The sequence below is a fragment of the Saimiri boliviensis genome, chromosome 11 (genome assembly GCF_048565385.1).
Source record: "Saimiri boliviensis isolate mSaiBol1 chromosome 11, mSaiBol1.pri, whole genome shotgun sequence".
Classification (NCBI taxonomy): Eukaryota; Metazoa; Chordata; class Mammalia; order Primates; family Cebidae; genus Saimiri; species Saimiri boliviensis.
This window is the reverse complement of record NC_133459.1, coordinates 19,118,548-19,137,194: the sequence shown is the minus strand read 5'-3', so window position 1 is coordinate 19,137,194 and position 18,647 is coordinate 19,118,548. Positions and strand designations below refer to the sequence as shown.

General features: G+C 60.3%; 2 protein-coding genes across 7 annotated transcripts in view; both read left to right on the top strand.

The window, feature by feature from the left end:
* Positions 1-2,013: 2,013 nt before the first annotated feature.
* SH2D5 (SH2 domain containing 5) lies at positions 2,014-14,188 on the top strand. Of its 4 annotated transcripts, none has more exons than XM_039474080.2 (10): positions 2,014-2,071; positions 5,941-6,069; positions 6,390-6,470; positions 6,940-7,014; positions 7,943-8,089; positions 9,346-9,597; positions 9,745-9,913; positions 10,189-10,297; positions 11,004-11,163; positions 11,925-14,188. In XM_039474080.2, exons 2-10 carry the CDS (start codon positions 5,983-5,985, stop codon positions 12,126-12,128), a joined length of 1,284 nt encoding a protein of 427 aa, XP_039330014.1. In that variant the 5' UTR covers positions 2,014-2,071; positions 5,941-5,982; the 3' UTR covers positions 12,129-14,188. The 4 variants fall into 4 exon arrangements, with proteins under 4 accessions (XP_039330014.1, XP_074236296.1, XP_039330015.1 ...); XM_074380195.1 differs by lacking the exon at positions 2,014-2,071 and adding an exon at positions 2,116-2,240 and having other exon boundaries at positions 9,346-9,585; XM_039474081.2 differs by lacking the exon at positions 2,014-2,071 and adding an exon at positions 2,116-2,240.
* Positions 14,189-16,249: 2,061 nt separating this feature from the next.
* KIF17 (kinesin family member 17) overlaps positions 16,250-18,647 on the top strand; it is a 48,315-nt gene continuing 45,917 nt past the window's right edge. For 2 of the 3 annotated variants that reach the window (XM_074380193.1, XM_074380192.1), the window contains exons 1-2: positions 16,250-16,581; positions 18,346-18,492. In XM_074380193.1, the coding sequence (XP_074236294.1) occupies positions 16,351-16,581; positions 18,346-18,492 (378 nt within the window). In that variant the 5' untranslated portion in view covers positions 16,250-16,350. Of the gene's footprint in view, positions 16,582-17,391; positions 17,467-18,345; positions 18,493-18,647 lie in introns of those variants that run through there. The other variant, XM_074380194.1, reaches the window with a different exon arrangement.

Below are 18,647 nucleotides of genomic sequence, written 5' to 3'. Positions count from 1 at the left end.
CAGGCTAGTCTCGAACTCCTCAGGTGATCCACCTGCCGCAGCCTCCCAAAGTGCTAGGATTACAGGTGTGAGCCACTGTGCTCGGCCTCTAGATCTGGTTTTTGCAGCACTTGATGTGTTCTGTTGTAAATCTCTGTATCCCTGGGACCTAGCACAGTGACTGCCACTCAAATCTTGACCCTCTGTTTCCTTCTGAGAAAAGCAGGATTCTCCCTCTGGTTTTGACTATTTCATTATCTGAATTTAAGCTTTTGTCATTGTGACCTGAAACAAATTCCTGCCACTATTTTTTAAATTGTGTGTATTAGAATGAACTGTATGCATCAGAAGTTTGTTAACAGTCAGTATTTAGTGGAGCTGTGCCTTGTGTTGTTTTCTCTGAGTATTCTGAAAACAGACTGTGGAGGTAGTAATTGGCGAGTCCTCTTAAAATTTACATGCTTTTCTTTTCCCCCAGAAAGCTAGGGATTACCCTTTATTCTTTGTGAACTCCAAATTTAATAAACTGGATTTACAGAGAATAGGAGTGACTTGTGAACCAACTTACTCCCTCGTCATTGGGCTCGAGGCTGGCAGATGGCTGTGGAGAAGTGTTTCCCAGAGCACTTGACACATAGAAGTCAGAGAACCTTTGCTTCCGCCTGGGCAATATAGTGAGACCTCATCGCTACGAAAAAAAAAAAAAAATTAGCTGGGCATGGTGGCATTCACCTGCAGTCCCAGCTGCTCTGTGGCTGAGGTGGGGGTTGGGGAGCGTGGGGAGGGGTGGGATCTCTTGAGCCTGAGAGATGGAGGAGTGAGCAGTGATCCGTGATCGCACCACTGCACTCCAGCCTGGGCGACAGTCAGACCCTGTCTTAAACCCTTGCTGTACTGTCACATACAAAAGAAAAGTAAGGTCTAATGTCAGCTAATATTTACTGGGTGCCTCACTTCCTGTGGGTCAGGTACTGTGCTGCGCACTTTGCCAACACGAATTCGTTTGAATCCTCATATGGCTGTGAGTCAGGCGTTAGTAACGCTCCTTTCCACACGGGGCACTCAAAGATGAAAGTGGTGAAGGCGTTTGCCCAAGGCCCGACGTTTGTAAGAGGAAGCGCCCAGATTTGGGGCCGTGGCGCCTCACGGATGCCTCTGGGTGTCCAGATCCCCTGAAGAGGAGTGGCCAGCTCGGCCTCTTGGTGTAAGCCCGCCTCCCCTGGAACTCCAGGGGCCTTAGGCCCTCTGCGCTGTGCCCACTGACCAGGGTGCCCCGCTCCCGGGCTGCAGCCTTTGCGCCCCCACTGGCCCTGATCCCCTGTGTCCTGGCTTCTCTGCGGTGTCGTCCACCGGCAGGTTCCGGGGAGTTTTCTGCAGGATGCCAGGTTTGATCCCCAGCAGACTTGGCTCATCGCCCGGTCTCATGGGACGGAGGCGCTCCCCGTCCCAGCGCCTTGGCTGGAGCCTAAAGGGCCCGAAGGACGGGGCCACGGCCCGTGTGCGGTGAACAACGTTCGTTCCCAGACTTCCCGGTGCCGGGCCCGGGGCTAGGCAGGATCGGTTAGCGAGAAAGTGAGGAGGAGGATGCGCGACTAACCTCCAACCCACAAAGGCTGGGCCCAAACCACCCTCCCTGAGCGCCGCCTCCGAGCCAGGCTCGGTCCTACACTCTGAAGACGTAGACACTCCGGTCCAGTGTCACTTGTCCTCGAGTAAGAGGAGAGAGATAACAGACGAGCGAGGGAGTCGCAAGGGCTCTGCAGAGAGTGAGGCGTGAGTGGTGGTCACGGAAGGCTTCCCAGAGGAGGCGGTGCGGAAGCCGCCGCTCGGATGACGTGGAGGAGTCAGCCAGGGACGGGAGGGGTAGAGGCTCTCCAGGAGGAGGGACCCGTGAGTGAGGCGCGAGGGATTCAGCGCCCCCAGCCCGGGAGGAGGCGCCCTCTGAGCTCTGGGCCAGGCGCTCCCACCCTTCCAGGCGGAGCGCCGGCCGTGGGCGGTGCCAGGGCCCTCGCGACCTGTGATTGGACGGCGCGGCCGAGCGGAGCGGCTCCGCGGGCGCCGATTGGTGGGCGAGGCGGGTCGCCGCCGCCAGGTGATCCGGGGGTCGGCTCCCGCGGCCACGTGGGGGGCGGGCGGACGGGGGACGGGGGACGGTGGACAGGGGGCGGGGACGGCGGGGAGCGGGCACCCGGGCGCGGGGCGGCGGCGGGAGACGCAGGGATTGCGGGCCGGAGCGGCGGGGGGACGGGAGTCAAGAGGCGGTAAGTGAGCGCCGGGAGCGGGGCAGGGGCGGGGGCTCGGTCCGCGGGCGTGGGCGGGGGGGGGGTCTCGGGAGTAAGGGGCGCCCATCACCCGCTCCGTCGTCATCTGCCCTCTCTGCCACCGTAGCCTCGTCCGTCCCCTGCAGCGGCGCTCAGCCCGCTCCTGGGTCCGGGGACTCTGCCTGGCCGTCCCTGGCCATCCCCCTCAGCGCCCCGAGCAAGGTAGCGCTGCGGGACCCGCAGCCCACACAGGAGCGCTCCGCACCCCCGCGCCCGCCCCTCGGGGGCCTCGGCTCTTCAGCCCCAGGAACCGCACTTCGCCTTCGGTGTCGCCCGTTACGGGAGGCCGTGAAGCAGCAGCCCCAGCACACGCACGCACCTCCCTTCTACTCACCCCGCCGTCATCACTTTCGTTCCCCTTTGCCGCCCCCATCACCCCAGCTGGGTGCCATAGAGGACGAGGACCTTCGTCCACCAGCGGCGGTGCCTGACACACAGCCGCGGAAACATTCCAAGAAGGACCAGAGATCCTTCTTCCAGGGGATCCCCACCCTACACCTGATGACCTGGAGGCTGAGAGCTTAAGTGACTTGCCCACGGTCACACCAGCCAACCTCGTTAGACCCCACAGTCCAAGTTCTTGACCCCTGGCTTGGTATCCTTGGGTTTCCCCGACGCTGTTGCCCAGGGCAGGTGGGCATGCGTTGGGCGGTGGGTGTTGGGCAGCCCCAGATCCTCCGGCCAGGAGGCAGCACTCAAATTCCCCAGCAGGCGGCTTCCAGCTTACCTCCTCATGGACTGGCGGGGGCCCCCCACAAACTCCAACACTAGACACCCTGCTTATCTGTGGGAGAGGAGTCCCGCCATGGCCTGAGGAAGCAGCCCCAGAGACATGAGTTTGATTCCCTGCTCTCCCGCTTAAGCTGTGTGACCATGGGCAAGTGACTTCACTCCTCTGAGCCACCCGTTCCTGACCCAGGTTCTGTGGGCTGGTGGTTTCCCTATGACACAGCTAAGCTATGGTGCAGTGCCCCAGAGGGCTTCTGCGCCAGACCCACGAAACAGGCCATCCCATCCTGTCTCCTGTCTCTGAGCATCGCCACCTGGAAAACCTCAGAGGAGAGCCCCATCCTCATCCCAAATGTGTCCCCTTCTGAAAGTGCTGACCCAGCCAGACTCCAGTGTAAAACCTCAGAAAAACAGGTCTGCCCCAAAGAGATCAGTGGGGGTTTTGTGCCTAGAATGGTTGTCTGCTTCAGGTTAGAGAGAGCCCCATGCCCTCCCTGGTCTCCTGGGAGCCCCCACCCCCACTCCAGGCCTGAGCTGAATGCACAGTGCCCCTCAGGCTTAGGAAGGAGGGAGGAACTTCCAGTTTCCAAAAGGACCGGGGAGATGGGGAAGGATCAGGTGATAGTGGGTGGGGTGGGGCCCCTAAGAGGGCCAGTGGTCTGGCCTCCACACCCCTACACCTGGGACACTGAGGATGCCTAAAGCTGCAGCTCTGGGTGTGGAGGGAGGGGCTGCTGCAGCCCGGAACACAGCTGTGTGCGCGTGTTGAGTGTGAGATGCCGGAGCTGCTCCTCCCCATCTCACACTTGGTGCCGGAGGGGCTGCATCCGCCCGCCCGGCAGAATGGGAAATGTGCCCTTCCCCTCTCCCCGCAGCTCTCCTTTCTCTCCTTTGCTTTTTCTTGCCCTTCTCTGCTCCTTCCTCTGTCCCCGGCCACCCCTCCATCCTCCGTACCTTCCCTCTCCTTTTCTCCGCATTGTGTGGTCTTTGCCCCCTCCCTCCTCACTGGCTGCCATCCTGGCTGATCATGGCCCCAGGATGTGACTGTGAAGTTGAAAGGTGGCTTCACTGGAAGCCCCCTCCCATCCCCTCCTTACCTGGAAGCGATGTCATGCGGCTTTAGCGCCGGTTGCACATCTAACTTTGCTCTATTTAAACATAAAAGGTACAGTAGGTAAAGAATATGATGTGAAAACGGTCAGGATGCAATGGCCCAGAAAAGCAGGGGGGCAGCCAGGATAGGAGGGGGCACCAGGAAGCCTCAAGGGGATGGCGCAGGTGCAGCGTTTTTTTTTTTTTTTTCTGGCTCCTAGCTGCTCACTGAAAGTGGACCGCTGCAGGCACCTCCACCGCTGGCCTGATCCTGGGGTTAAAGGTCATGGGCAGGCAGAGACGGGCCCTTCCCAGGCTCTTGGTGCTAAGAGTCAGTTCCAAAGCCCCCTGACCTGCCTCCTTAAGCAGGAACGCACCAGGGACCCGTCCTTGCTGCCCAGGGCCTTGATTGGTACCTGCTCTCTGTGGTGGGAATCAGAGCCCCTCCCACCCCGGGTGGGCGCCTTTCGGTGTGGCCAAGGACAAGGAGGGGAACAGAAGTGGTCAGACCCTGGTGTCCTCCCAGGCTCCCTCCTGAGCAGCAGGCTCTGTTGAGTTCAGGTCCAAGCCTGGCTGGCGTCGGGCTGGGCTTCGGCTCCTGCATTCAGTCCTCATCTACCCATCATGTGACCCAGGTTTGCAGATGAGGAAAGGGAGGCTCAGAGGGTTGGGGCAGCTTGCCCAAAGTCCCACAGAATTTGGACCCAGGACTCTCTGATCCCAAGTCAGTGATGCATTAATTCCATATTAATTGAATACCAGCTGCCTCCTGGGCTCTCATGGGAAATGGTGTGTTCCCTGCCCTTGAGGACAGTCACCTAAGGGGGTCCACACCTCTCTTTCATGACTGGATATGGGAGAGGGACCCTAGGAAAGACTAGAACCTGGGTGGGCTGCGTGGTGGGGCGGGTGCTCCTCAGTCCCCAGGGCAGTTCTCCTTACCCGCACCCTGTCTGCATCAGCGCACTGTCTGGCTGAGTTCTGGTTTTCATGATCTGCAAGGGGCTGGGAGACTCAGGAGGAGCTGGAGGCCGGCTTGGGCTGAGTGAGGCAGGGGCCCCTGCAGCAGGTCCCTAGCCTCATCAGCTCATGGCCATCTGTCTTCATTAACTACAGAGCTCCTACCCTAGAACCTGCTATAGCTCCCCACTACCCACAGGGCAGGGTCTGAATTCCCTAGTCTGGCATCTAAAGCTGATCCCAAACTGGATCCAGTCTGTTGTTCTGGAAGGTCTGAGTTTGGCCTGCAGGCCCCGCTGCCTCCCTTCCTTTGTGCCTTGCAGACTCTGTTTCTGCGGTTGTCACTGCCTTCTCTTTTCTATGGCGCCCTCTCAGGTGGCCCTCCCTTCCCTCTGGCACTTTGTGCAAGCTGGTTACAGGTCCATCCCCTGACTTCCACCCCCTGGGGGCAGGCCCCAGCCCAGGGCACCAGGATCCTCAGTGCTTGCTGAGTGAATGAGCGAGTGACCCTGGGCATGTACTGCCACGCCGTTCAGAACTTGACCCAAACCTCCCCTCCTCAGTGAGGGCTTCCCCGAAGCTGACGGTTCACAGCCTCCTCCCTGCTCCTTTCCCGTCTCATGTATGGTCGATCTTACTATTTAGTTCAGTGTCTTCCTCCCCAACAACAATGGAAGCTCCCCGAAGGCAGTCAGAGATGTCATCTTTTTCTTTGGGCTTGGCTCCTCCACAGCCAGGGCACTGCTCAGCACTGCTGCACACAGAGCAGCCTCGCAGGAAGCCGGTGAATGGATGGCCTGTGGGGGGCACTCTTTGGCTTGCCTGCCTCGAAAGCAGCCCTTCCCCGTGCCCTTTGCAGCCTCCCCTCCCTTGGAGCTGGAAGCCAGACACCCTGGGGGCCATGCAGAAGTCGGGGGCTGGGGGCCGCAGGGCCTCTGACTGCGGGCTGGCCCCTCACCGGCCCAGGTGCATCACCAAGTTTGCCCAGGTGGGTGGGGCTGCCCGGTCCAGGTGCTGGTGGTGGGAAGTGCTGGGGGTCAAGGACCTATTTCCACATCTTTCTTCCCTGACCCGGGCTGGGGAGTGCATGTGTGCCCTGATGAGGGGCTGGGACTTCAGACAGCCTTAGTGACCTGACCAAGGTCACCTGCTGGGAAAGCAGCAGAGCCTGGGCTCCGAGAATCGAGGTCTGTCTGTCCACGGCCTGCCCAGCAGAGCAGATGTGTGTTCGGGGGGCATTTGGAGGATGGGGTCAGAAGCCATGGGCCTGACTCCCCGCCCCGCTCCCTCTGCCCCACTGCCGAGCAGTACGTGGGCTCCTTCCCCGTGGACGACCTGGACACCCAGGACAGCGTGTGGCTGGTGCAGCAGCAGCTGTGGGCGCTGAAGGTGGGTGGCCTGGGAGGGCACTTCCCTAGTGAAAGTCACAGCCTTGAAGACCAGATCAGCTCCGAGATCAGATCCACCCTCTCCACGTTAGAGATGGGCAGAGAAGCCCAGAAACGGGCAGGACACAGGCCCTGTTGGTGGCGGGCTGCTCAGGACACACACCCAGGTTCGGGGGCCCCATCCCTTACATCCTGGGCTGCTAAGACCTGGGCCCCACAGCTGGAAGCCACAGATGAAGATGTGGGTGATAGTCATAGCCTGGCCAGCGGTGGCTGTGGCTAGGGGTGGTCTGCCCGGAGCCTTCCACACTTCCCCAGCACCAGGGGTTCCACCAGGCAGGACCCCACCCCCCGGCAGGGGTGGTGGAGTGGGTGGAGTGGGCTGACAGCCTTTGGTGGTCGGCACTGAGGCTGAGCGGCCAGCGGGGCGTGGGAGGTGGCGCCTGTCCCCACTACTCTTCTCCACTCAGGATTATCCCCGACGCCGCGCCGTCATCCTGAAATTCAGCCTGCAGGGTCTCAAGATCTACAGCGGGGAGGGTGAGGTAGGAGCCCCTGGGGTGCGGGTGAGGACTGGACGGGTACAGGCGTCTCCACCCTCAGACGCGCTCTCCTCCACCCGGGTCCTGGCCTCTAGCCTTAGCTCGGCCCCCGTGCTTCCCCTGGGTCCCCCTGGCGTGCCCACCTAACAGCTCTGGGCCTTTGGACTTTCTCCAAGGGCTGCCTCCCAGGGCCAGCTCGGGCAGCAGCTTCCCACCCCTGGGCCTCCAGAATCCTGGGGGCCACCGCCCCACCTGAGCATCAGGAACATCCAGCCACTGAGGCTCTGGCAGCTGCCCCGTCCCATCCTGCCTGGTGGGCCGTGCGCAGCGTCGCCCAGGTGCGGTAGGGCTGCTGGCTGGCCACTGCCCCTCCTCCCTGCCAGCTGTAGTCTTGTCCTCCTGCTGAGCCAGCGTGGGGCAGACACTAACCGTGTACCAGACTGCACCCCACAGCTGCGGGCATCAGTCACTTACCACTGAGGCACACCTGGTGTCCCCAGAGCTGGGCATTGCGGGGCCCTGGGGTCACGTCCTGTGCCGCTCACGTGAGGTCCCACTGATCCCCACCAGCAGCCCTGTTGAGAGGTCCTGGTACCTCCCTACCTGACACGTCACAACAGGCACTCAGAGGACTGCCCTCACCTGCCCAAGTCACAACTGAGTGGCAAAGCCAGGATTTGAACCCCAGTCACCTGCCTCCAGGAACCAGGCGTGTCACCCCAGTGCCTGCCACCACTCCCGTTCTCTGTGCCACCAGCAGACTGAGCATAACATGGGGGTGGTGATCTTGAGCCCAGGGGCCACATGAAGGACAAGGGCTTGAGACTGGGGGGCCTGGAAGGAGGGAGGTCTCTTCACTCCTGCAGGCTGGCGAGCAGGGGTGGGATCACCTGGTGGGTCTGCTGGGGGCCTCATGCTGCTGCCTTGCCAGGTGCTGCTGATGGCACATGCCCTAAGGCGCATCCTCTACTCCACCTGGTGCCCCGCCGACTGCCAGTTTGCCTTCATGGCCCGAAACCCACGAAGCCCAGCCAGCAAGCTCTTCTGCCACCTCTTCGTGGGCAGCCAGCCAGGAGAGGTATCTGGGACCCGAGGCAGGGGACTGCCATGGAGGCCAGAGGAGTCGCGTGCTGGGCATCAGAGCAGGTTCCTTGAAGGCTTTGCCAGGGCAGCCTGATCCCCCTCCAGGCATACACAGAGCCCCTCAGTGTGGCTCTGCCCACTGAGAACACCACAAAGCAAGTCAGTGGCCTCAGCATTTCCCGGGGCCGGGGGGTGGGAACTTGGCCACACGCCTGGAGAGTGGAAATTCACACAGCCAGGCCTTTGCTCATGCCGTTCTGCCTTACATCCCCCTCCCCTTCTCATCCTGGTGCATTCCACTCACTCTTCAGGGCTCAACCCACGTGTCTGAACCCCTCCTTGGCCCCTCTGGATGACCCCTCTCTCTGGAGCCCTGGGGCATGAACTGCGCGCTACCATCATCTGCCCTAATTACAGGCACTTGTGTTCTTTGAGGACAGAGTCTGGACCAGGTCTTGAGACAGCCCTTGGCCCAGAGCAGACGGGGGTGGGCAGGTAGATCAGAAAGTCAAAGCCAGCCTGGCTGTCGTGAACGGTGAATGACAGAGCCTCGGCGACCAGGCGCGGCAGGCAGACGCTGGGTTTGGTTCTGTCCAGCAAGCATTTGCTGTCATCCTGTACATCCAGCCCTGTGCTGGATACTGGGGTGACAGGTAGCTGAGACATGGTCCCTGATCTTCTGACGCTCAGGGTTCTAACACGTGGCGCCTGGACGGTGTGTGTGGCACGTGGGATGCACTGCTCCCTACAGCACTGGGCCTGCACTGGGAGTTTCCTGTGCTCCGTTTCACTGACTCCTCAGAGGGGCATAGGGAGGTGGGGATGAGGAAACTGAGGCACAGAGAGCTGCCATGCTCTGCCCAGGGTCACACAGCGGCTCCTACATGACAGAGCCAGGACTGGAATCCAGGTTCTGACTTCAGGCCTGGGCTCTGGGCTATTCCTGGAAGAGGGTGCTACTCGATGTGCACGGCTGGGGGGACCTGGGGGCGGGAGTGCCTGAGCTCACGCGTCCATTCTCCTGCAGCACAGCAGGCCCTCAGTGTTTGTTAAATAGATAAAGGAAGCTGGTGGGGGAGCCTGCAAGGTGGTGAGGTTTTGAAGGAGAAGTAGGAGTTTTCCCGGGAAGAATGGGAAGAGCATCCAAAGCCAAGGGGCTGTGTGCACCCATGGTGGGTGGGTTGAGGCTCAGTGAGTTCCCTGGGAGACGGAGACCCCCTCCCACTGAGCCCACCCCTCTCCCTCCTCCAGGTCCAGATCCTGCACGCGCTCCTGTGCCGCTCTTTCCAGCTGGCTTACCTCTTGCAGCACCCTGAGGAGTGGGCCCAGCCCGAGCCCTGCCCAGGGCCCACAGGGGAGGTGACCCTCAAGCCACTGTCCAGTTCTGGAGGTCCCTCTGGGGGCTTGGTGCGGGAGCCCTTTGGTCGCGATCAGCTCTCTCAGAATGTTCACGCACTGGTCTCCTTCCGGCGGCTGCCAGCAGAGAGGCTGGTGGGCAGTGGGGTACGCAGCACCCCAGCCAAGGAGTGGGCAGTGGACAAGGGAACTGGGTATGGGTTTGGGGGCATGTCAGGGGCGGGGGCTTCACTTGGCCTGACGTGGCTGGACCTGAGTCTGCTACCTGCCCGTGGGCCCCTCTTGGTGCCTTAGAAGGAGCTGCCAGAGTCAGAAGGCCGTGCCCGCCATGCCCGCCTGGGGAATCCCTACTGCTCACCCACGCTGGTGCGCAAGAAGGCCATTCGCAGCAAGGTGATCCGCTCGGGGGCCTACCGCGGCTGCACCTACGAGACCCAGCTGCAGCTGTCGGCTCGGGAGGCCTGTGAGTTGTGGGAGTGCGCCTGCCCTGTGTGCACCAGGACCGTGCCTGTGTGCTCCTGGGCCAGCCAGAGGTGGGCATGAGTGCCCGTGTGTGTGTGTGCGCGTGCATCGTGGTCTGTGCACAGGGGACTGCAGACAGTTGCAAATGACGAGAACCAGCGGGTGGAAGGCCTGTGTGTGGATGTGTCTGCTGAGCAGGGCAGAGAGGGCTGGGGAGGACACCCCCGTGTGTGATGAGGACTCGGCCACTCTCCTGACTCCTGATGGTCTCCACAGTTCCTGCCGCTTGGGAAGCCTGGCCACGGGGTCCTGGGGGCCACGCGTGCCTGGTAGAGAGCGAGGGCAGCCTGACGGAGAATATCTGGGCCTTCGCTGGCATCTCCAGGTAGGAAGGGCCTGGCCTGGTCCAACGCCCAGTTCCTTGGGGTGGGCAGAGAAATGTGGGCTTCCCAGACCCTGAGGCACACACTCCTGTGCCCTGGCAGAGCGCTCCCAGCCTCAGTGACCTCAGGCCTGGGACTTCACCACCCTGGGCCTCTGTTTTCTCAAATGTAAAATGGGGTTAATGAAAGGAGCTTCATCTTAAGGCTGTGGAGAGGGTCAGTGAGGTCATCCGGGTGGAGCCCTCAGCACCCGACCTGCACAGGGCAGCCCCCTAAGCCTCCACCCTTTAAGCTTCTCTCCTGAGGCTGTCTTGACATTGCCAACAATTACAGACCCTGGAGAAACCTTTTAAGCTTCTAAAAGCTTCTTGCTGTTGAGCCTGACTCTGAGTCAGGCCCCATATCGGGTTTTGTTGTTGCTTTTTGTTTTTAAATTCTATTTTAGAGATAGGGTCTCATTCTGTCGCCCAGGCTGAAGTGCAGTAGCACCATCATGGCTCACTGCAGCCTCGAACTCCTGGGTTCAAGTGATCCTCCTGCATGGGCCTTCCGAAGTGCTGGGACTACAGGCGTGAGCCACTGTGCCTGACGAACGCCCCATGTGTTTAAGGGCATTTAATCCACAGGCCGCCTGGATGTGTAGGGCTCGTTGTGACCGGTGCCCAGGAGAGCAGTGCTGCCTTCACCCTGTCCCCTCTGTGCCCCTAGGCCCTGTGCCCTGGCCCTGTTGCGGAGAGACGTGCTTGGGGCCTTCTTGCTGTGGCCTGAGCCGGGTGCCAGCGGCCAGTGGTGCCTGTCCGTGCGCACGCAGTGCGGTGTGGTGCCCCACCAGGTCTTCCGGAACCACCTGGGCCGCTACTGTGTGGAGGTAAGAGGGCAGCGGCCAGAGGGTCTGGGCCCCGCCCCATCACTGCTCCATCCCTGCCCCTTCCTGCCCTGCCCTTTTCTCACTGCTGAGGTCCTGAACGCCTCACCCCTATCCCTGTCTCCCATTGGCTCTCTCTGGCCTCACCCCTCATCCAATTCCATCCTGCCTCTGCCGTCCTGCTCCTTCTTCATTGGCCCTGCTGGCCTTGCCCCCAGCTGGCCCACTTGGCCCCACCTCTGCTGGCTCCACTCTGACCTGAAGGCTCTTGGAGGGCAAGGGAGGTCCCTGGTCACTGAGGGCCCCTCTCTCCAGAGGAGGCTTCAAAGGGTACCTGTAACAGAGTCTTGAGCTGGGGTCATGTCTAACATTTCTGCAGGAATCCTGGCTTTCCCATACCCTAGCCCATCTTAGCAGAGGAGGAAACTGACTCAGAGAGGGCAGGAGCTTGCCTAAGCCCACACAGCCTCTGAGTCTCCAGTGTGATGTCTTGTTCTGCCCCACCCGCCCTGGTTTCTAGGAATGGGAGGGGCTGGTGAGGCTTTTCACATGTGCGTCCTTACTTCCAAGCTAAACCTCTCAGTCCCGCCCAGGCTGGGAGAGAGAGAGGGAATGGTGCCTGGTTCTGCGCCGGCAGCCCATGTGAAGTCTCTGGGCTCTGTCCGCTGCTGTCTAAAGTGGGCAGGTTCCTGTGGGAGCAGGTGGCTGGTGCCTGGCCTGAGCCCTGGGGAAGGGGACTGGAGCTGAAGCCCCTTCCTCCCCAGCACCTGCCTGCGGAGTTCCCCAGCCTGGAGGCTCTGGTGGAGAACCACGCGGTTACGGAGCGCAGCCTCTTCTGCCCCCTCGACATGGGCCGCCGGAATCCCACCTACGAGGAGCAGGACTGTGGGCCCCCAGGCAGGCCGCCCCGGACTCTCCGGCCCCTCAGCCATGCCAAGTCTGAGGCAGAGCTACAGGGCTTGGGCTAAGAGGTAGGGGCCCGTCCCACAGGCCCCGCCGCTCCCCGGCTCCGGGGCCCCAGCAGCCTCTCTGCCTGTCTTGCACCCTCTGGCCGCCAGTTCCATCCAGTCACCCTGCCCTTGGAGCAGTCTCCATCGCTTCCCTGTCCGTGGGAGGGGCGCCCTGAGGTTGGGTATCGCCACTGGCTTCTCGCAGAACGTGGGGTCCGCTGAGATGCCAGGAGGGCAGGTGGAGTTGCAGGCTTCGGATGAGCCGGCTAAGCTGTCGGGTGGCTTCGGATGCTGGGACTTCTGGGCTTCCACTTTGTCCTGGGCCAGGAGCCTGTTCACGGCAGAGGTGCGGCCCTCCCCTAAGGAGGCCAGGCCTTCGGGCCTTGACTGGAAGTCTTCAGAAAGCTCAGGAGACGAGTGAGAGTGGGGGGCTTGGGGAGGCAGCAGTGAGTCCTCACTCTGGGCAAAGGCCTGGGGGAGCCACCCTGTCTCTGAGCAGAGACTGCTCCGTGGAGCTTGTGGCCAGGAGGCTGGGGCCAAGCCCCATCCGGGCTGACAGAGCAGAGCCCCATCCGGGCTGACGAGTGTCTGAGAGTAAAGGATGGGTGGGACCTGCAGAGAGGGCAGGAGGGACAGAGCGGTGCCCAGCGCTCACGCCGGGGCGTGGGGGTGGGGGGGGGCTCCTGTGTGCGGAAAGCAGCGCGCACCATCAGACAGGCCGAAGCTCTCCACGCCGGCTCCACCCAAACCTCAGGGCTGTGCTTCCTTCTCTCTCAGAAGGAATACCCTGGCTCACGCTCTCCCCAGGAATCACCAGGACACCCCCACCCCAGCTCACTTCCTTTAGCCATTCGACAGGCAGGTGCTGGCAGTGAGCTGCGGGCTTAAAGGGGTGGCCAGGGCTCTTCCCAACTCGCCTGCCCGTGATCTGCCTTGGGAGGGAGGCTGTCTGATGCTGGCATGGCCCTTAATATGGCGCTGACCGTGGCTGCCAGGGGCTACCCTGCCTCGCCTGCCAGCTCCACTGGGAATGGAATCAGTCACAACAGAACCGTCCAAGGGTGGACCTGATGTGGGCCCCACCACGGGCACTTGGCCTCAGTGGGCCACGGGAGACCCAGAAAAACGACTCTAGTGTGAGACAGTGGTCCCGCCAGTGACCGACAAACCCAGGCATCCCTCTTTGTAAGCAAACTTGACAAATGTGAATCTACTGAACTAAGTCATAGAACAGGTTCATTTTGGATGAACTTCTCTGCTCGAAGCAGAAGCCGCATCCTGAGCCCGGGGGCTGCCCTCTCCCCACGTGGGGGTAGTGCAGAACTGTTCAGTGCCGTGAAAGTAACAGATTTCCGACGCCTGGAAGGAAGTGGGCAGCGCCACCAGAGCAGAAAGAAGGGAGGCAGACTTGTGGGGGTGAGACCAGAGGCCCAGGCCTCGAGTTCCCCACCTTCAACTCTCCAGCAAGGACAGGGTCTTGGCTTGGGACCTTGTCATTTCCTTGCAAGTCCAGTGAACTATCCTGTCAAAAAAGATAGAAGGAAACTGCCCTTTGGGGCTTCTTGTCCCTGGAAAGCCAGCACTGGTTTTATGCTGACTGTGTGTGGGATGCTGGGACTCTATTTGACAGCCATCAGTACTAGAAGCACCCCCTTCCTGGACAAACCTCTGGCCCCAGCCTCACACTCCCCTGGCAAGGAGAGAGGGCTTTAACGATGTCCTGAGCCTAGGATTATAGCCCAGAGATGGGCACTTAAGGAGACCTGGTCATTGGTCCAGACTCGGGCCATCCCTCAGTAAGGGATGGGTTTTTCTGGTGAATCACCTGTGTGGAGAAGCGACCAGGGACAGGTTTGTCCCACTGAAGGGACCAGTGTCCACCAAGCACTTCAGCATCACTTCAGCCAGCATGATGTATCTCATGTTACAGGGAGGGCGGGGCTTTCGGCCCCTGTTTGCAGACTCGTTCACATCTTCATCAGACCACAGTTTCCCCTGTTCAAATCAGCACCACCTCAGTAGCCCCGCTTTCCTTGCTGTGTGGACTTGAAACAAATAAAATGTGTTGCTTCAGTCTGGTATAGACTTCTCTTTCCTTCGAGGGGTGAGGCCTTTGTCCGGTTTCCCTGTTTTGCTTTTGCCAAATATACCTTCAGCTGGTGCTGAATGGTGAACCAGAGGTCCTGTCCTCAAGGCTCAGAAGGAATTGGCCAGGGAGACTCAATCAAATGACGTTCCTCTTCTGCTGTAACCTTCAGCGGGTATGTCTATAGGAAAAAGACTCAAGTCCTTCTTTTTTTTTTTTTTTTTTTTTTTAAGATGGGGTTTCACCATGTTGGTCAGGCTGGTCTTGAACTCCCGACCTCAGGTGATCCACCTGCCTTGGCCTCCAAAGTGCTTGGATTACAGGTGTGAGCCACCGCACCCGGCCCAAAGACTCAAGTCCTTCTGCACTGGCAACCTGGGCTTGCTTTCTGCCTCTGCAGCGTGCCCCTGGACCTCTGCACAGCCCAGACTGGTGGCCCCCTCCTCCTCCCCTCCACCTTGTTCACTCCTCAGCCATCAGATTTCAGCTCCAGTCAATCTCAGGATACCTGCCATACTGCCTGGGCTGAGTGAGGTTCCTTTTTTTAAGATGTTCTGTGGGCCAGGTGCAGTGCCTGTAATCCAAGCATTTTGGGAGGCTGAGGTGAGAGGATCAGTTGAGCCTAGAAATTGGAGACCAGCTGGGGAACAAAGTGAGATCCCATCTCTTCAAAAGAGTAGCCACTCGGAGGCTGAGGCAGGATTCCTGAGACAGTGAGGTAGAGGCAGCAGTGAGCTATGATTGTGCCACTGCACTCCAGCCTGGGTGACAGGGCAAGGCCCTGTCTCAAAAAAAAAGTTGCATGGAATGGATTCTTCAGTTCGTAATTACACTTTCATTTACGGGACTTTGTTTCTTGTGTCTGTCTCTCCGGCGAGATCGTGGGCCAGGAGGGCTGTCTCCCCAGCATCTGTCATGGTGCCTGTCATGTAGCTGGCACTCAGTGTTAGTGCCAAGGAAGAGCCCAGAGGTGTGACAGAGGTGCTCTTTTGGCTGGGGAATTTGCACTGGGCTAGGAGGGATAGGCCAGGCAGCCTTCCATCCAAAAGACTTGGCCTTTTTTTTTTTTTTTTTTTTTTTTTTCCTAGATGGAATTTCGCTCTTTTTGCCCAGGCTGGAGTGCAATGGTGCGATATCCGCTCACTGCAACCTCCACCTCCTGGGTTCAAGTGATTCTCCTGCCTCAGACTTCCGAGTAGCTAAGATTACAGGCAGGTACCATCACCCCTGGCTAATTTTTTGTTTTTTTTTTTTTGTTTTTAAGTAGAGACGGGGTTTCTCCATATTGGCCAGGTTGGTCTCGAACTCCTGACGACGGGTGATCCACCCGCCTCGACCTTCCAGGCGTGAACCACCGCGCCCGGCCCAAAATACTTGGTTTCTAAAGTGTTTGTTTTACAATCTCGGGTCTTAGAAATAACAAGGGGAAGCTTAGAAATAGTGAGAGGAAGCTGTCCAGGGGCTGTGGATTGTGGGCAGCCTTCCCCTGAGCCAGTACGGGGACGTGGATAATGGGTAACAGATCCTTGCAGCTTTTCTCAGTAGGTCCCTGGACTGTGCGTGAGGCCTGGGATTTCTTTAGCCCTGAGGTGGAGTCAAGCCTGGGCTCCTAGTCTTTGCCGCAGCCTCCGGCCAGCTGCGTAACTTCTCTGAACTGGGGCTTCGCGGATTCTAGAAGATAGCGGACGCGAAAGGAACCCGGCCAAGGCTTGCCCCCGCAGGTGGTCGCGCGTGGTTGCCCCGGGATCACTCGGGCGAAGTTCGCCGGGCCGCACCTGTGACGCCACGGGCGTTGCGCAGCAACCACGAACGCCGCGGCGTTGAGCGCGCGGGCTGGCGGGTGGGGCGGCTCCGGGCTCGGGTCCCGCGGCGGCGCCTGCAGCGCGGATTCCCCCAAGTCCCCGCCCGGGCCGGGCCTCAGGGACGGGCGAGCCCGGGCGCGGGAGGAGGCGGCGGCCCCGGCTCGGGTCCTGCGATTCCCCGCCCCCCTTAGGGCGTCACCCGAGGAGTCCCCGCCCCCCGCCGCGGCCCCGCCCCCGCCGCAAGGCTCCGGCCCCCGTGGCCGGCGCTGGCCCCGCCCCTTGGCCCGGGCGGCCCGGGGTCCCCGGCGGGGCGGGGGTCGGCTCTGGCCCGGGGGGTTCCGGGCGCGGCGCCATGGCCTCCGAGGCGGTGAAGGTGGTCGTGCGCTGCCGCCCCATGAACCAGCGGGAGAGGGAACTGCGCTGCCAGCCGGTGGTGGCTGTGGACTGCGCGCGCGGCCAGTGCTGCATCCAGAACCCGCGCGCCGCTGACGAGCCGCCCAAGCAGTTCACCTTCGACGGCGCCTACCACGTGGACCACGTCACCGAGCAGATCTACAACGAGATCGCCTACCCGCTGGTGGAGGTGAGGGCGCCCGGCAGGCCGCCCTCCAGACGGCAGGGCATCGGGCCTCCCCGAGGGTCCCTAGGGGGCGTTGCTGCCTCCCCAGTCGGGCGGAAAGGCCCTCGAGGGGCGCGGGTGGGGGGCAACAGGTGGGTCCGGAGGTTTTTGTCCAGGCGGGACACACCCGAGACTGCATCTAGTGTCACCTCCGGGTCTGCACTGTCCCCAGCGCCTCCGCCTCCTAGGTTCAAACGATTCTCGTGCCTCAGCTTCCAAAGTAGCTAGGATTACAGACGTGTGCCGCCACGCTCAGCTAATTTTTGTATTTTTAGTAGAGACGGCGTTTCACCATGTTGGCCAGTCTGGTCTCAAACTCCTAACCTCAAGTGATCCACCCATCTTGGCCTCCCAAAGTGCTGGGATTACAGGCATAAACCACCACATCCTGCCGACTGGTGACTTTTCATCTTCCCTCACTGGCAGGTTGGGGCACATCCAGCCCTGTTTTGGTTACAGCATGGGTCTTTGCAGTGAAACTGGGCATAGATGCTATGTGGGCCTTTGGGGGTCTCGGTGGTCTAGGCCGATCTGCCCACACAGGACCCACCCAAGCCCATACTAAATTCTAGAATTTGCGAGCTCATGAGCTCTGCAAGGGCAGGGACTGTGTCCGTCTCGTTCACCACTCTGTCCCTAGGCGGAACGTGGTCAGGCCCTGTCCAATGAGTAGAAACTGATGAATGAAGAATGACTTTGGAAACGGCGCCGGGTTTGCCTCTTTTCTTCTTTCCAGGTCTCATCTTCCACCCCTCCCCCATCCCTCCAGCTCTCCACACCTCACCTGTGTGGCTTTATTTAAGCTGTCATCTCAGCCTGGAATGCCTCCCTCTTCTGTCACCTGGCAAAGTATGAGCCCCACTCCCAGCTCCCCCAGTTCTCCCTGTCTTTGCCACCTGGAAAGCTGTGCTTTGTTCTTTCCACACTGTTCTGTTTTCCCTTCTTTGCACTTCCCCTCCCTGCCTGCTGCCTGGACTCCTGTGGCTGTGTGCTCTGCCCCATAGCCTGCCATGAGAGTCACCTCTGCTATCCGGCTCCCTGCACTGTAGGCAGATGGAGCACCTGTGTGTGGCGGCACTTCCTGTGCCAATGCACAAAATAACCCCATTCGTACCCTGCAGGAGCCTCATAGGAGGTGCCATTCTTACCCTTTAAGGTGTCGGGGTTTTCTGAGTCAGAGTTTCACTCTCAGGCTGGAGTGCAATGGCGTGATCTCGGCTCACTGCAACCTCCACCTCCTGGGTTCAAGCAAGTCTCCTGCCTCAGCCCCCTGAGTAGCTGGGACTACAGGTGCACATCACCTAATTTTCTGTATTTTTTGTAGAGACAGGGTTTTGCCATGTTGTCCAGGCTGGTCTCGAGCTCCTCAGCTCAGGCCTCCCAAAGTGCTGGGATTACAGGCATAAGCCACCATGCTTGGCCTAAGGTCTTCTTTTTAACATCTTATCAATGTGCCTCAGTGAGGCCACCCCAAGGGCGCACGGTCGGTAAAGGTGGGGATGTATGTGGGCCCAGGGGGCCATGCCCACAGCGCAGGGGACAAGGACAGCTCCTACCCCACCAGACAGTCAACTCCTTGAGACGGAGCTGGGTCTTGTTTATCTCCACACTCCAGTGCCATTGTTGGGGGAACCAGGGAGGGCCCTGAGTTGGTGAGTTAGGGGACCCTGCCCAAGCTCTGCTGTGCCTGGTCTGCTGAGCATGGGGTCCTGGCTTCCTCCCATGCAGGGCGTCACTGAGGGCTACAATGGCACCATCTTTGCCTACGGCCAGACCGGCAGTGGGAAGTCCTTCACCATGCAAGGCCTGCCGGACCCACCCTCCCAGAGAGGCATCATCCCCAGGGCCTTCGAGCACGTGTTCGAGAGCGTCCAGGTGTGGGCTTCGCGGAGGGCAGGGGCAGGGCCAGAGCTGCAGCTGGGCCCCAGAGCACTTCTGATGGGTGGCAGGGACACAGGAATTGATCGGAGCCTGGCCTGACCCCATGCACATCAGCAAAGAAGGCTCCATGTTCTGAAAAGGTGGGGGGA